Raw genomic sequence first — 17,530 nt, 5'->3', positions numbered from 1 at the left:
TCTTAATTAAAAAAATATATTTAATACGGGAGAGACTGGACTGCTTTGAAAAATGGATTTGATGGGAATGTGAGGTTTGGAGAGATCTTATGTTTTCCAAGACTAGAAAAACATTGTGGTTCCGTTCAGCCCTCCCGGAAAATACCTAGGGGACTTAAAGAGCGGACCGAGTACCTGTTCGTTTCCCCACCCCTTAGCCGGCAGGGCACCGGCGGCGCCCTGGGAAAACTTAGGGAAGGGCCGGTCTCGCAGCGGTTACCGGAAGTGACGCATTCATTCTCGCGAGAAGGAAGACGCGCGAGCATCTGCGGCCCGGAACCGGCCTTGGAACAACGGCGGAGCCTGAGGCTGCTTGCCCTCCCGCCCCATGGAGCGGCCCCCGGGGCTGCGGCCGGGTGCGGGCGGGCCCTGGGAGATGCGGGAGCGGTTGGGCACCGGCGGCTTCGGGAACGTCTGTCTGTACCAGCATCGGGTGAGGCGGGGCGCGAGAGGGAGCGGCGGTGGGTTTGAGCGTCTGTGGAACACAGGGCTGACAGTGTGGGATAGATGGTTAGTGGGACCTTGGGCAGTATTTGTGGGCCAGTAGGCTTGTGTGTGTGTATGAGAGAGAAAGATACTCTGCCTGTGTGTCCAAAGTTGTGTCTGAGGTACTGGGCGTAGATAGAGCTGTTGCGGGGAACTTGGGTATGACTGTCAGGCTGTGACCAGGTGTTTAGTGAGTGTGACAGTGCGCGTGTGTCTCTGTGAATGTAGAGTGTCAGGGTGTGTGAGGCAGATGCATGTCACAGTGTGTATGTGTGAGCACGAATGTGTGAGAAGAGGGTTGAAGGAGACTGCCTGTTGGAATGTGTGCGTCCGTGTGTATGGGTCCGTGTGTGCGCGCGCTTGCTTGGAGGCCGTGTGATATCAGTGGGGACTGCAGTAGACAAGGAAGGCTTCATGATGGGTCCAGAGTTAAACTTTTGGAAGCATGGATGGGCTTTGGAATTGGGGATGTATTCCAGGTCGGGACAGTATGAGGGTAAGTTGGTGCAGATCATGGCTTCAAACGGAAGGCGATATTGATAGATTGGAGATGGGGGGCGCTCCAGTCGGTGGAGGACAGTTAACATCAGACTCAAGAATTTTACTTTGATTTAATAGAGAATGTTTAACCATTGTAGCAGCAGTTAAAAAAATAATATTTGGGTCATGTTTGTGTGTTTGTTTGTTTTTGTTTTCGAGACGGAGTCTCACTCTGTTGCCCAGGCTGGAATGTAGTGGCGTGATCTCGGCTCACTGTAGCGTCCTCCTGGGTTCAAGCGATTCTCCTGCCTCAGCCTCCTGAGTAGCTGGGATTACAGGCGCCCGCCACCACGCTGGGCTAATTTTTTTGTATTTTTAGTAGAGACAGGGTTTCACCATGTTGGCCAGGCTGGTCTCGAACTCCTGACCTCAGGTGATCCACCTGTCTCAGCCTCCCAAAGTGCAGGGATTATAGGCGTGAGCCACTGCGTCAGGCCTGGGACATGTATTTTTTGTTATAAAAAATGATAATCAATAAAAGCTGTGAACCGTTTCCCCAGAAAAATGCACAGATGCACATCCACGCAACCATGCATTGCCATTTGAGAGGTTCATGCTTTCCTAAAGGACATTTTAGGTAAATAGACCCTGGACTAACACTTCCTGTAATACAGGCTTTGTTTTGTTCCCTATAAAATAGGTATAGTATAATACTTGCATGCATCATGGGTTTGAGAGTTAAATAAAATAATAATGTATGTAAAGCTAAACACAGTACCTGACCCATGAAAGCCCTCAGCTGTTAGCACCTGCTGCTACTTTGTTATTGCTGCTCTGATCATAATGCTCCTCATTAATTGGCCTTAAACAAGGAAATGTCAAGATTGAAAGTGTTGTTCTAGGAAAATGGTTTTGTGAAGGATAAATTTGAGTGGAACAACATGTGGGACAAGATGAACAGTTAAGATTTTACTAAAATGCCTGGGCTTGGATTGTGAATAGAGAAATGAATTCAAGAGGAAAAGTAATAATTTGTTATCTAAAGGAACATGGGTGTAGTGAGAAAGCTCATAATTTGGGGTGGGAAAAAGGGGAGATGGGTGTCTACCTTGGAGAAATAGGCATGTTTAGGGTAATTAGAATGACAACTGAAACTGATAGAACTGAGGAAGTTTTGTGAACCAGGTTTCTAGATAGGGCGTGGGAGAAAATCTTGGAGAAAGAGAATGGAAGGTGAAGGACTAAGGCATTAAATCCTATGATAGCAGGATAAGTAGTAAATTTAATAATTCTCACCATCAGAGGGAATATAACACACTAAAAAAAAAGTGGGAGCCAAGTGCTTCCAGTGGCATGTTGCCTGTGTTACCTAAGCCTGCCTATAGACTGATCATAAGGAAAAAGGATGCATGCTGGCAGCTTTTGTGACTTCTTTTTTTGGTCCCTGGGTGGGGATGGATGAATTCATCACTTTTTGTTTTATTATGGTAAAGTATACATAACACAACATTTATCACTTTATTATTATTATTATTATTTTTTTTTTTTTTTTGAGACGGAGTCTCGCTCTGTCGCCCAGGCTGGAGTGCAGTGGCACGATCTCGGCTCACTGCAAGCTCCGCCTCCAGGGTTCATGCGATTCTCCTGCCTCAGCCTCCCAAGTAGCTGGGACTACAGGTGCCCACCACCGCGCCCGGCTAATTTTTTGCATTTTTAGTAGAGATGGGGTTTCACTGTGTTAGCCAGGATGGTCTCGATCTCCTGACCTCGTGATCCACCCGCCTCAGCCTCCCAAAGTGCTGGGATTACAGGCGTGAGCCACTGCGCCCGGCAATCACTTTATTTTTAAGTGTACAGTTAGGTAGCATTAAGTATATTGACGTTGTTGTACAGCCGTCACCCTATCCCCAGAATATTCCAGCTTTTTAAGCACATAACTTTGTTGTTGTTGTACATCTATAAACTGCCCATAGAACATTCTTTGCGAAAAGATAGAATTTCACAGAGTGGATGAAATATAAATTAAGGAGTTGAAGGATCTTACAAAGTGGGATTTTTGAAATAGATAACTTACTGTTCCATCAACATGAGCATTTAGGACTCAGTGCTATAGCTGTGCCTGATTCTCATCTCCATGGTGGTAAAGGTCTGCATGGGACATAGATAAAACTGGCCACCTGCTCATAACAAAAGGAAGACTGAAGGGAGTGAGACCTGTGGGTAGGCTAGTTTGTAGTCTATCCTATTTTCCTTCTTCTCTATGCACCAAGTATCATCTTATCTCTAGCCTCTTTTTTCCTCTCAGCCCCCAATTCACACTACCCTATCCAAGCTGTGTTTTCCTTCCCCACCTATAATATATTTTTTCTGTCCTGGCCCCTGGGCTCTTCTCTCTTTATTCATACACAGCCTTTATTACAACTCTGGTTTGTGTCAGAGATTACATATGTTGGAAATTCTTTTGAACTCTCTTTGTGATATCAGAAACATAGTGTAGCCTGTTTTGCCCTGGCTGCTGTTTCTGAGCTGCATTATTAGTGTTGCCAGAATATGATGGGATCTGGCTATTTCCTGTAATGTGCATCAGAATGGGTTTAATTTCAGTCAGAATTGGCTAAATTACTAGTCACAGGCCAGAGATGTTAGGTTCCTTGTGTAGATATGGAAACAGAAGTACACTCATTGGTAGGATTTTTTTCCTTCATGTCATTTGAAATGCATACATTAAGATTGGAGTTTTTTGCTTTAGGCTTGGTTATATTAAAACTTTCTCTTGCTGTTTGGAGTCCAGGAAGCCCTGAATTACCTTCTTCATTCTAATTATGCTGGGACCTGGGGCCCATGTTAGTTGTCTTGATTAAGCTCTGAATGGGATTTGCTGCGGAGACAGGATCTTTTTTTTTTCTGACATTACACATGAGAGAGAGTTCCAAAGAGACCTGTTATAAAATCAGTTTCAGTCACTTTTCCCTTGTGTGCTGTTGTGTGTTCCAAGGTCAGTTTTAAAGCATTGGTGTAATAGTCTCATGGTTTATCTTTTTAAAAAAGCGTTGCTTCAAGAGAGCTGTGGATAAATATATTTAATTAGTAAAGCTAAAAAGTTTTGTTTTAGGTTATTTCTTTGGTAGCAAATAAATCTGCACAAGAACCTAATTTTTTTTTTTTCTGCTGATTTTCTATTTTGGCAGGAACTTGATCTCAAAATAGCAATTAAGTCTTGTCGCCTAGAGCTAAGTACCAAAAACAGAGAACGATGGTGCCATGAAATCCAGATTATGAAGAAGTAAGTGTACTCCTTGACTTATATTCCCCTGGTTCTACAGCCCAACCCGATGTCATCATCGGGAAAGAGACCAGGAATCCACTCTTCTCAGGATCTTTTTGGGAACATGTATTTTTTTCTCTCATTAAATATATTATGTTTCAAATAACATCACATTAGGATTAAGAAGGTTTAGTTAAAATCAGCTAGGACACTTACACACTGTTGGTAGGAATGTAAAATTGTGCAGCTGTTATGGAAAACAGTATGGTGATTCCTAAAAAGTTAAAAATAGAATTACCATATGATCCAGTAGTTCCATTTCTGGGTATATACAAAAATGAATTGAAAGCAGGGACTTCAAGAGTAATTTGTACACTCATATTCATAGCATTATTTTTCACAATAGCCTAAAGGTAAAAGCAACCCAGTATCTACCAACAGAGACATGTATAAACAAAATGTGGTATACTCATGAAATGGAATATCATGCAGCCTTAAAAAGGAAGGAAACTGACACATGCCACAGCATGGATGAATCTTGTGGAGATTATGCTAAATGAAATAAGCCAGTCACAAAAAGACAAATACTGTGTTATTCCTTATATGTGGTACCTAGTCTAGTCAAACTCACAGTGGAAGAAAGTAGAATGGTGTTTGCCAGACAGTGAAGGGACCAGCAAATAGAGAATAATTTTTAATAGGTGCGGAGTTTCGCCTTTGCAGAATTCAACAGTTTTGTGCAGTATAGTGATAGTAGCAAAACAATGTGGAAGTATTTGATGCCAGGCTGGGCACGTTGGCTCACACTGTAATTCCAACACTTTGGGAGGCTGAGGCGAGTGGATTGCTTGAGCTCAGGAGTTCGAGACCCACCTAGGCAACCTGGCAAAACCCCATCTCTACAAAAAATACAAAAATTAGCCGGGTGTGGTGGTACATGCCTATAGTCCCAGTTACTCGGGAGGCTGAGGTGGGAAGATTGCTTGAGCCCAGGAGGTCGAGGCTACAGTGAGCTGAGATCACACCACTGTACTCCAGCCTGTGTGACAAGAGCAAGACCCTGTCTGAAAAAAAAGGAAAGCATCTGATGCTACTAAACCATACACTTAAAAATGGTTAAGGTGGTAAATTTTATGCTATATGTATTTTACCACCATCAAAAAAGTGTTTCATTTCAGTTAACAAAAGTCAGTTAGGGTATGGTGGCTCCCACCTATAATCCCAGCACTTTGGGAGGCCAAGGTGGGTGGATCACCTGAGGTCAGGAGTTTGAGACCAGCCTGGTCAACATGGCAAAACTCCATCTGTACTAAAAATACAAAAATTAGCCGGGCGTGGTAGCGGGCGTATGTAATCCCAGCTACTTGGGAGGCTAAGGCAGGAGAATTGCTTGAACCTGGGAGGCGGAGGTTGCAGTGAACTGAGATCATGCCACTGTACCCCAGCCTGGGCGACTGTCTCAAAAATAAATAAATAAATAAATAACCCCAACATTTTGTGGCTTAAAATAGCAAACATTTAGTATCTTATAGTTTCTGTGACTTAGGAATTTAGGAGTGGCTTAGCTGGGTGATTCTAGCTTAGAGTCTTTCCTGAGACATCTCAAGATACTGACTGGAGCTTCAGTAATCCAAAGGCTTAACTGGCACTGGAGTATCTGCTTCCATGCTCACTTATATGACTGTTGGCCAGAAGCATCAGTTCTTCACCGCGTGGGCCTCTTCATGGGGAAGCTTGAATGTCTTCATGACATGGAAGCTAGCTTCCCCAGAAAGATCTTTTCCCCAGAAAGAGTGAGTGATCTGAGAGAGAGAGACAGCGAATGATCGAGCAAGATGAAAACCGACATATCTTTTATGATCTTTCCTCAGAAGTAAGACTCCATCCTTTTCCACCACATTCTGTTTGTTATGGTGAGTCACTAAGTACAGCCTACATTCAAGGGGAGGAGAGTTAAGCTTTTAAAAAGAGAAGTAGATATATTTTAAAACTTCCACAGGTAGTGTGCTAAGTGCTTTATAAATCATTCTTCCAGTTTATCACAGCAATCTTATATTTAGGTATTGTTTTGTAAGTGAGGAAGTTGAAGCATATAGAGTCACATAGCTGGTAAAGTGTGGATTTGAAATAAATACTTTCTGACTCTAATATATCTGTGCTTAATTTCATTTTGCTTCTCAAACTTGGTTATGTGGCAGAATCACCAGGAAAGCTTAACAATATAAATTATCAGACCCTGCATGTACATGGAAATTCTTTTTCTTTTTTTTTTCTTAAAGAGATGTGGTCTTGCTGTGTTACCCAGGCTTGACTTGAACTCCTGGGCTCAAGTAGTCCTCCCATCTCAGCCTCTGGAGTAGCTGGGACTATAGGCATGTGCCACCACACCTGGCTAATTTTTAATTTTTTGTAGAGATGAGGTCTCAGTGTTACCCATGCTGATCTCAAACTCCTGACCTCAAGCAATCCTCCCACCTCAGCCTCCCGAATTGTTGGGATTACAGTTGCAACTGCATCCAGCCTAAAACGCCAGATTTGAATCCTTACTTGACTACCTACTGACTGTGTTACTTAGCCAATTTGTGCTTTAATTTTCTCCTGTGTGGTGAAAGTATTAATAAATCTACCTATATTAGGATTATTGTGACAAGTAATTGAGTTAATATGTTTAAAATGCTTACTGCTTGGCACTTAGAAATGTAATAGTAGTAATAGTGATGGTATTTTTATGTATGTTTTCTTTTAAAAAATTCTAATTTTTAATTATACAAATCAGAAATTAGAGTATTATAAATAATACCGATCTTTCCCCCTCTGTTCGTCCACCCGCAATTAAGTAGCATTTCAAATCCAGTCCCTTTTTATTGGAAATAAATTTTTTATTGTAATGTTTTTCTTTCTTATTAGGTTGAACCATGCCAACGTTGTAAAGGCCTGTGATGTTCCTGAAGAATTGAATATTTTGATTCATGATGTGCCTCTTCTAGCAATGGAATACTGTTCTGGAGGAGATCTCCGAAAGGTAGTGTGGATGTTTTGAGATGAGAGATAGTAAATCACAAACTTTAGCATTATTTGAATCATATTAAATATAATAAACTAGAATAAGAATCGGAAAAACTATGGTCTGCTTCCTGTTTTGTAAATAGTTTTATTGGAACACAGCCACATTCATTTCTTTACACATTGTCTATGGCCGCTTTCTTATGACTGCAGAATTGAGTAGTTTAACAGAGGCTATGTGACTTGCAAAACCTAAAGTATTTACCATATGGTTCCTTACAGAAAATGTTTGTTGACTCCTGATTTAGAAAATGCATTTTTGTTGTTGCTGTTTGATGGGACTATAGCAGTGGTATTAGATGAAATTTTCAGTGGTTAAGGTGCTTGTAAAAAGTTCTGTATTGCAATCTTTCTTTTCTACCTAATTTTAAATGTGCCCATATGACCATTTATATATATATATCCCTGAGATTTGTCAGCCTTTTCCAGTTTCAAGTGCTTTTGGCTTCTTTTTACTTTTATGAGCCTTATCATGAAATTTACATGCCGTCAGTATGGATTTGGTAATTGTATTCGCTTGTATTTTATTATGACTTACTTTCTCATTGAATATTCTCTTAGAGTATAGTAATTAATGTGTGGTCACTATTACAGCCCAGCAATTTGCAGAACACATTTTTAGGTTTCTTTCTTTTTTTAGCTGCTCAACAAACCAGAAAATTGTTGTGGACTTAAAGAAAGCCAGATACTTTCTTTACTAAGTGATATAGGTATGTAATCAGTATTAAAATACTATTGTGATGTAATGCCCCTTTAATCCATAAAAGATTCTGTACCTTTTTGGGAATTCAGGAGAATTGTTGATACACTGTACAAAGTCTATAGAATTTCAACATCTATAAGAAGTTATCATATAAATCTATTACTGTTGATGCTAAATTAAAACCAGGATATTTTTTTTTTTTTTTTTTTTTTTTTTTGAGACGGAGTCTTGCTCTGTCGCCCAGGCTGGAGTGCAGTGGCCAGATCTCGGCTCACTGCAAGCTCCGCCTCCCGGGTTCACGCCATTCTCCTGCCTCAGCCTCCCGAGTAGCTGGGACTACAGGCACCCGCCACCTCGCCCGGCTAGTTTTTTGTAATATTTAGTAGAGACGGGGTTTCACCGTGTTAGCCAGGATGGTCTCGATCTCCTGACCTCGTGATCCACCCGTCTCCGCCTCCCAAAGTGCTGGGATTACAGGCGTGAGCCACCGCGCCCGGCCTAAAACCAGGATATTTTTATATCCTAGGGTGCGGTGGCTCACGCCTGTAATCCCAGCACTTTGGGAGGCTGAGGTGGGCGGATCACGAGGTCGGGAGTCCAAGACCAGCCTGGCCAACATAGTGAAACTCCATCTCTACTAAAAATACAAAATGCCTGTAATCCCAGCACTTTGGGAGGCCGAGGCGGGCAGATCACAAGGTCAGGAGATCGACACTATCCTGGCTAACACAGTGAAACCCCGTCTCTACTAAAAAATCCAAAAAATTAGCTGGGTGTGTTGCAGGCGCCTGTAGTCCCAGCTATTTGGGAGGCTGAGGCAGGAGAATGGCGTGAACCCAGGAGGCAGAGCTTGCAGTGAGCCGAGATCATGCCACTGCACTCCAGCTTGGGCGACAGAGCGAGACTCCGTCTCAAAAAAATAAAAATAGAAAAATTAGTTGGGCACGATGCCACATGCCTGTAGTCGCAGCTACTCGGGAGGCTGAGGCAGGAGAATTGCTTGAACCCAGGAGGTGGAGGTTGCAGTGAGCCGAGATTGGGCCACTGCACTCCGGCTTGGGCAACAGAGTGAGACTTTTGTCACACACACATACACACACACACACACACACACACACACACACACACACACACAAACTAGGATATTTTATTTATTTTGGCTAGGAGTCCTTTTTTTATCTAATAGGTATTCCAATAGCTGACAAAAAAATCATGCAAAATGACCTTACTCAATTTCACTCCTCCCACACCATTGACATAGTAATTTTTTTTACAGTGGAATTGCATCTCCTTGAGAGATGGGTCCTCAAATCAACTCTTTTTTGTTTGTTTTGAGACGGAGTCTAGCCCTATCACCCAGGCTGGAGTGCAGTGGTACGATCTCAGCTCACTGCAAGCTCTGCCTCCCAGGTTCAAGTGATTCTCCTGCCTCAGCCTCCTGAGTAGCTGGGATTACAGGCGCCCGCCACCATGCCTGGCTAATTTTTGTATTTTTAATAGAGACCGGGTTTCACTGTGTTGGCCTAGCTAGTCTCAAACTCCTGACCTCATGATCCGCCCGCCTCGGCCTCCCAAAGTGCTGGGATTGCAAGCGTGAGCCACCACGCCCGGCCAAGTCAACTCTTGGGGTGAAAAATCTCTGCTTAATCAGAATGACTCCAGAAAAATTCCTAAAATAACCAGTACCTAAACTTTTGGAGGAACCTCAAAAACCAAAAATTTGTTTCCGCGTAGATTTTGGTTTTGCCTCTTTTCCAAGGTCATGAGAGCTAAAGTCCAGTTTAAATGGTTGATTTAGGTGGGAGAAGGGGGCTTATTAGAGTTACAGGGATTTTCCCAATTGCTTGTTGCATTTCTATTTAATGTTAATTCTAATGAGTTAGATGAACATATAGTATAATTTTGTAGTATTTGCTTAATGTTACGTTTTTCTGTGAAGAAAACCTGAACTACTGTAATATTAGTTGTGTAGTTACGATGATCCATATAAACTTGAGCATCAGAGCAGATTTGTACAAAATGTGAGGTGAATTTTTCTTTTAACTCAATGCTTTCTGTTACTTCAAAGTGTATTTTAAACTTTATTTAGGGTCTGGGATTCGATATTTGCATGAAAACAAAATTATACATCGAGATCTAAAACCTGAAAACATAGTTCTTCAGGACGTTGGTGGAAAGGTAGGTGAAACCTGAAGTAATGTTTCATGCCTATTGAATATAGTCTGTCTGATATAGTTAGTCCTTGAGCTTTGGTGTCTTTGCTGTATACCTGTAACACTCTTACTTTTTCCATTTCAGACCTTACCACACTGAACTGTAGTTTTGTGTTTAGTTTTTTGTCCCTTCTGCTAAACAGTGGTTCCATTAAAGAAGGAACTGCACCTGTCTTTTTTTTCTTTTTCTTTTTTTTCATTTTTCATACTTAACGCAGCTCCTAGACTTCACCTGTCTTGTTCATGTCTGTTTTTCCAGCATAGTATCTAGCAAAGATACTGGCAGTGAATACATAATATGTTAACACTTACTATTTTATTCTTATGAAGCACATCCAAAACACATACACACACATCCTGGGTTCGCTTTAAGAAAAAAAGAAAGGATGTATATTTTTAAAACTTATTTTCCTTCCCCCAATTTAGATGAGTTATCTGGAGAAGAACCAGAAATTGTGAATTGACTCTTAAAATGTTCATTTAATTAGTAACTTTTAAGCAGTTTTCTTGTTTCCAGCGTCCAAATTTCATTCCAGTAAAGACTTAAAAGCCAAGAGTCTGCGCCTTGGGTTGAGTTGTGTGTGCTGTCTTTTCAGTTAGTGAAGATAGTTGTTGGTCTCGTGGGGGTGTTGGAACCTTAGTGATGCTTCTTCTCTTAGGAGCCTTTCGTGTATGCTTGGCACCAAATATCTCTGCTTTTTTTTTTTTTTTAATCCAAAGACTTCAGGACATTCTTGAAGTTAGATCTCAGTATTTACTCACATTTAATCCACTCTTAAGGGGGTATGACGCTTCTTCAAGTTTGGAAGTCACCCTTGCCTTTACTTTCCAGTTTAATGGATCGAGCTTATTTTGAATATAGCAAAATAAAAATTAATAGCCCACCTGTATTTAATTTTTACCATGTACCAAGCACTGTATTACCTTCTTTACTTTCATTATTTCATTGGATCCTAATAACAATTCTGTGAAGTAGGGACTGTTAGTCGTCCAATTAGATTACTGAGAGAGGTTAAATAACTTGGTAGATCACACACCTAGTTAAGTGGTGGCACTCAGACTTGAAATATTTTTGTGATATTACAGAGCCCAAGCTCCTCACCACCACCGTCTCTATAGCCTTATAAGGATATTGTTGTCTTTCCTTTTTAAATTTCTCTACCATTTAATACTTAATCTGTCTTATTATTTTTCAGATAATACATAAAATAATTGATCTGGGATATGCCAAAGATGTTGATCAAGGAAGTCTGTGTACATCTTTTGTGGGAACACTGCAGTATCTGGTGAGGCCTGTATTGTTTCTTTGAATTTAAGTGTGTGTAGGATTCTCTTATTTCTGAAGATCATGAATATAGTAGTTCAAAAATAAAGTAGTTTTTCCCATACAGTGTTGGTGTTTAAAACATTTTCTCTTTTGAAGGCCCCAGAGCTCTTTGAGAATAAGCCTTACACAGCCACTGTTGATTATTGGAGCTTTGGGACCATGGTATTTGAATGTATTGCTGGATATAGGCCTTTTTTGCATCATCTGCAGCCATTTACCTGGTAAGAAATGGATGAGAACTTGGGCATGCTTAATGGGAATGGAAATATTTTCATTTGTCTGCTTTTCTTTTTCTTTCTTTGTTTAATTGCCTTTGAAATATACAATTGAATATAATTAAATGGCAAGAAATCTTAAGAGTATTTGTGAGAATCACTTTGTCAGCTGAGGTAGCTTTTGATTTTATAGGCATGAGAAGATTAAGAAGAAGGATCCAAAGTGTATATTTGCATGTGAAGAGATGTCAGGAGAAGTTCGGTTTAGTAGCCATTTACCTCAACCAAATAGCCTTTGTAGGTAAGTATATTTTAGTTAAGGAAGTTTGCCTCAGTTTCTCCAGGGTTGTAAAGGAACAGTAGAGTAGTTTTCTGTTTCAAGTTGCATTATCCAGTAGAACTTTCTGTGATGATGTAGAAACCTTCTATATCTCTGTTTGCCACATGAGGCTATTGACTCCTTGACAGGTAGCTAGTTTGGCTAGGTAACTGAATTTTGAATAAATACTAAATGTAAATAGCCATTTGGGACTGACTAGTGGCTACCATATCGGACAGCACAGATCTAGTGGAAACAAGAACTGCCATTTAACTGATTGACATAGGTCCTAAAGAAGGTTCTTAGGATAATGAAGGAAATGGGTTCTTTGCAGAATGGATTTGGACTCATCCGTTGGAGTTGTCAGTAACTAACGTGGAGTTTTGAGTAGTTTTTGATGGAAAAAAGTTTGTTCCCTGTCATTTCATGAATTTGAAAGTAAGTTATGAAATGGTATAGACAAGTGATGTGGGAAAGAAAGTGGACAACCTACAAAATTACTTTTCTAACAGTATAAAGGGAAATTGGAACATAATGATTTGCTTTTCACCCTATTTTATATGTTTTCTAGTTTAATAGTAGAACCCATGGAAAACTGGCTACAGTTGATGTTGAATTGGGACCCTCAGCAGAGAGGAGGACCTGTTGACCTTACTTTGAAGCAGCCGAGATGTTTTGTACTAATGGATCACATTTTGAATTTGAAGGTTAGTCTTAATGGGTCTACTGCATAAGACCAGCATTGAAATTAACAAGTTTATTTGGAAAATTAGCATAAATATAGTTTAATAATCTTTTCCTGTTGCTTACTTATTTATTTATTTTGAGACAGGGTCTCGCTCTGTCACCTAGGCTGGAGTGCGGTGGCATGTTTTAAGCCCACTGCAACCTTCACCTCCCAGGTTCAAGCAATTCTTTTGCCTCAGCCTCCCAAGTAGCTGGGACTACAGGTGCATGCCACCACACCCAGCTAATTTTTGTATATTTAGTAGAGATAGGGTTTCACCACCTTGTCCAGGCTGGTCTTGAACTCCTGACCTCAGGTGATCCGCCCGCCTTGGTCTTCCAAAGTGGGATTACAGGCGTGAGCCACTGCGTCCAGCGCTGATGCGTATTTGAAAAAAGAAAATTATATTCTTAGAGCTGATTTTTAAAAAAAATTTCTTTAGCAAGCTGTCTCAGTTTGCTTCTCTGTGGTCTTTGTTGATTACTCCTTTGAAGCAACTTTTTAATTTTCCTTTTCCCATGTTGTTGCCATTATCCTCATTCATTTATGTCTAGTCATACTGGATTTGATTTGGTAAGGAAGGTTCCTATCTGCCTTTCATGGTTCTGCACTTACTCCCTAACCTATAGTTAATTCAATATGTACTACCTATCTCATCTTCTGAAAATGCTTTTTTATTCTTCTGCCCAAGAACCTAATATAGTTCTTTTTTTTTTTAACAAGTCAAGTGTAAACTGATCTGCTTGGCTTTTTTGGGGGGCTTTCCCTAACCAAGTTTTGCCTTGTACCTGCCTCTCTTAACCTTTACCTCATACAAGACCAGCTTATCACTGCTCCTTATACCTCAAACCCATTATCTACTTTTATGCTTTGACAGATGCTATCCTTCTGCCTAGTATGATATCCATTTCTGTGTATCTCCTCACCTACACTGGCATGTCTTCAAGAACTTTTCTTTAAATGGTCTCTGCCACACAATTTGTCATTTAAAGGCTATATTCTCTATTTCTCATCTTCCATTCATGCATCTTCATATAGATTGTTTTCTTCTTCAATGTTGGGATTGTTTTACTACTTTTATTGACAACCACCCACCCTACCCATCCTAACCATGGCAGTCAGTACAGAGCAGGGCATGTATCAGGTTCTTAGTAAATTATTTATTGATATGAATGAGAGCTGTAGATAGTTCTGTTGGGCAGTGTACCCAGAAACAACTCTCATAATAGTCTTTACATTTTTATTGATAGTTTATAGTATACAGGTTTCTAAAATTGAAATGAGAAATTATAATCATTTAATGTTGGAGTACATGGCGAGATAGTTCACTTTAGTCTGGAACTCCTGAACTCACATGATCCTCCTGCCTCAGCCTCCAGAGTAAATGGGACTGCAGGTGTGCGCCAGCTCTCCTGCCTAATTTTTAAATTTTTGGTAGAAATGGGGTCTCGCTGTGTTGTCCAGGCTGGTTTTGAACTCCTGGCCTCAAGTGATCCTCCTACGTTGACTTCCCAAAGTGCTGGGATTACAGATGTGAGCCACCGTGCCCGATCTTGGCATACTTTATTAAATAGAAACTTGAGGCCATGTGGATGTCATTCTTGGCTAACACTGAAAAGATACCTAGCTTCTTCTTGATTTGGTTTCCTTCTACAGTGCCAAAGAATAAATTACCCCTTAGTGCGTTAGGAAAGCAGGGCTTTAGTTCTGTGTTGCCTCTGAAACATTTCGGTTGTGAATGAATCACCTCTCTTATTTGTTTCATACTCGTCATAGGAATTATAGCATCATTTCTGCTTTGAAGGGCATCTGTGAGCCTCTTGTTATAGGGCATGGGGAAAGATTCCACATTATGGAGTTTGTAGTTTACAGACTTGAATTCAGTTTGCAGCACCACTATTTACCTGTCTGTGAACCTGAGCAAATGTTGTCTGTCTATCTCAAGGACAGTAATATCTTCCTCAAAGAACCAATATTATTATGAGGTTATACAGAGTAAGGTATATATAGGGTACTAGTTATAGTAGTTCAAGAAGCTTCAAGGATGCTTGTTAGACATGATAATAGGACTGAATTTTGAAGAATGAGATTTTTTAGGAAAAGGGTGGGGGTGGGATAGATTTATAGGCAGCAGAGCATCATGAGCAAAAGTACAGAAGTATGAACTACAAAACAGCTTGGTGTTACTGTAGGACATTTTCCTAAAATGTTTATATATATTGTACAAGAAAGGAATGATGTCTGTTTGATTTTCACTTAAAAAAGGAAGCAACAAAACAGTTACTATTTCCCTTTTGAAAAAACAGCTTAGCAAGTCTGATTGTATGCATATTTTTCAACTGTTTATTATAAAAATCTTTAAATATGTTGAAGAGTTGGAAAAAGTGTACTGAACCTACCACTAAAAATAATGGTGAAACAGCAACATTTAATTATTTTTTTCTTTGCCTCCTCTTTCATGCCCCTAAATGTAACTGTATTCTGAGTCTCTTCTTGGTTCTTTTTCCATTACATTTCCTTTTTTTAATTAGGCAGTTTCTTCAACTGTATAGCTTTATCTATAAACTGCACACGGATAACTCCTAAAGTTATTTCTCTCCATAGCTTAGACATTTCCACCAAGGACTTATAACTGTCGTATAACTGTATAACTATCTGGTTGTTCCACTAGCACTTAAGACTTAATTTATTAAAAACTGAACATATTTGTTCTATCCATTAAATTTATTTCTTTTTTTTTGTTTGTTTTTGAGATGGAGCCTCACTGTGCCTCACGATCTCAGCTCACTGCAACCTACACCTCCTGGGTTCAAGCGATTCTCCTGCCTCAGCCTCCTGAGTAGCTGGGATTACAGGTGCCCGCCACCATGTCTGGCTGATTTTTATATTTTTAGTAGAGATGGGGTTCCACCATGTTGACCAGGCTGGTCTTGACACCCTGACCTCAGGTGATCCTCCCACCTTGGCCTTCCAAAGTGCTGGGATTACAGGCATGAGCCACTGCACCTGGCCCCATTAAATCTACCTCTGTAGATTTCCTACACCTCTTATTTGCATTGTCACCTTTTCAGTTACCCAGATGGGAAACTTTGGCTGTCTTGGCTCTTCCTTTCTCTTCAATCGATATATCCAATTATTTTGTAAATTTCTCTTTTGAATATCTTAATAATTTTGAGCTTGCCAGGTTCTCAATTTAGAAAGGCTTGCATAGTTCTCTTTCACTTATTGAATAAAGTTCAGACCCTTTCATTGGTACTCAGAACCTATCTTGGTTTCATATCAGTTTATACTTTCGGACTTACCTCTTACTAATGCCCCGAGAGAGCATCATTTTAGGTACATTTGAACTGGATTAATTGTATTCTCTGATTATGCCCATCCCTTTCTACTTTTCTGCTTCTGCTTGCCTTGTTTTCTGCCTAAAGGAACTTATTTTTCAGTCCTTTCCCATTTCAGTCTTTCTTTCATTTCAAAGTTTAGCTCAAGTAGTGCCTCCTTTATGAAGTGCCTGCTTCCTACTGCCAAGTGTATGATACTTTATGCTGATTATAACACCTATCACATTTTGCCTGGTACTTTAGTTCTCTTAGTATATCTTAATACCTTCTGTTTGACTATAACTATGGAGGGCAAGGATCATCAGGTACTCAGTTTGTATACCCACTACTACCACCACAACACATTTAATATTATGTATCAACAGTATGTACCTACCAATAGTAGGTACTCATTAAATATTATAGTGAACAAAAAGATAAATTTAGGTTGTATTTCCTCTTTTTTCTTTTGCTCCCTTCTGGCCTGGAGCTTTGGTAGTGGGATGCCATGATGACATATCCTAATATCCTGTGTAAAAGTAGATATCCATTATAGGATTTTTCATCCTAAGTTTCTGCTATTGCTATAAATGGCAGCTGTCATAGTGTGAAATATGCCTAAACTGGGAAGGCATGGGAAGTCTCAGGTAGTATAATTGTATTGTAAATCCATATCAGTTTTGAAGATTTCCCTACTCCCCTTTTAAGCATAAAAGATTTATATTAAAGAGAAGTCTCTTAATAAGAGAAATACTGGCAATCATGTTGTGACATTTGGAATTCACATGAAAAGGATCAACTTCCGGTTATAAAAACAGTTTGGTATTTCTTTTTAAAAATTTTGTTAATACAGGTGCAGTGGCTCATGCCTATAATCCCAGCACTTTGGGAGGCGGAGTCAGGCGGATCACTTGAGGTCAGGAGTTCAAGACTAGCCTGGCCAACATAGTGAAACCCCATCTCTACTAAAAATACAAAAATTAGCCAGGGATGGTGGTGCATGCCTGTAATCCCAGCTACTCGGGAGGCTGAGGCAGGAGAGTTGCTTAAACCTGGGAGGTGGAGGCCGCAGTGAGACGAGATCGCAACACTGCACTCCAGCCTGGGCAACAGAGAGAGACTCTGTGTCAAAAACAAACAAAATTGTTAATATGCTTTTAAGTTTTTTTTGTTTGTTTTGTTTTTTTGAGATAGAGTTTTGTACTGTCACCCAGGCTGGAGTACCATGGTACGATCTCCACTCACTCCAGCCTTCACCTCCCAGACTCAAGTGATTCTCTCGTGCCTCAGCCTCCCACACAGTTGGAATTACAGGTGTGTGCCATCATAGCTGACTAATTTTTTTGTATTTTTGGTAGAGACAGGTTTTCACCATG

General features: G+C 40.3%; 1 protein-coding gene across 2 annotated transcripts in view; it reads left to right on the top strand.

Annotated features, from left to right (window-relative positions):
• Positions 1-290: 290 nt before the first annotated feature.
• CHUK (component of inhibitor of nuclear factor kappa B kinase complex) overlaps positions 291-17,530 on the top strand; it is a 43,981-nt gene continuing 26,741 nt past the window's right edge. The window contains exons 1-9 of one of the 2 annotated variants that reach the window (XM_007963832.3): positions 291-472; positions 4,194-4,288; positions 7,178-7,292; positions 7,974-8,043; positions 10,126-10,214; positions 11,446-11,535; positions 11,673-11,797; positions 11,985-12,092; positions 12,682-12,817. In XM_007963832.3, the coding sequence (XP_007962023.1) occupies positions 368-472; positions 4,194-4,288; positions 7,178-7,292; positions 7,974-8,043; positions 10,126-10,214; positions 11,446-11,535; positions 11,673-11,797; positions 11,985-12,092; positions 12,682-12,817 (933 nt within the window). In that variant the 5' untranslated portion in view covers positions 291-367. The remainder of the gene's footprint in view (positions 473-4,193; positions 4,289-7,177; positions 7,293-7,973; positions 8,044-10,125; positions 10,215-11,445; positions 11,536-11,672; positions 11,798-11,984; positions 12,093-12,681; positions 12,818-17,530) is intronic. The other variant, XM_007963830.3, reaches the window with a different exon arrangement.

Source organism: Chlorocebus sabaeus, chromosome 9, assembly GCF_047675955.1.
Source record: "Chlorocebus sabaeus isolate Y175 chromosome 9, mChlSab1.0.hap1, whole genome shotgun sequence".
Taxonomy (NCBI): Eukaryota; Metazoa; Chordata; class Mammalia; order Primates; family Cercopithecidae; genus Chlorocebus; species Chlorocebus sabaeus.
Note: the sequence above shows the minus strand (reverse complement) of the source record. Positions and strands in the feature narration are given on the sequence as shown.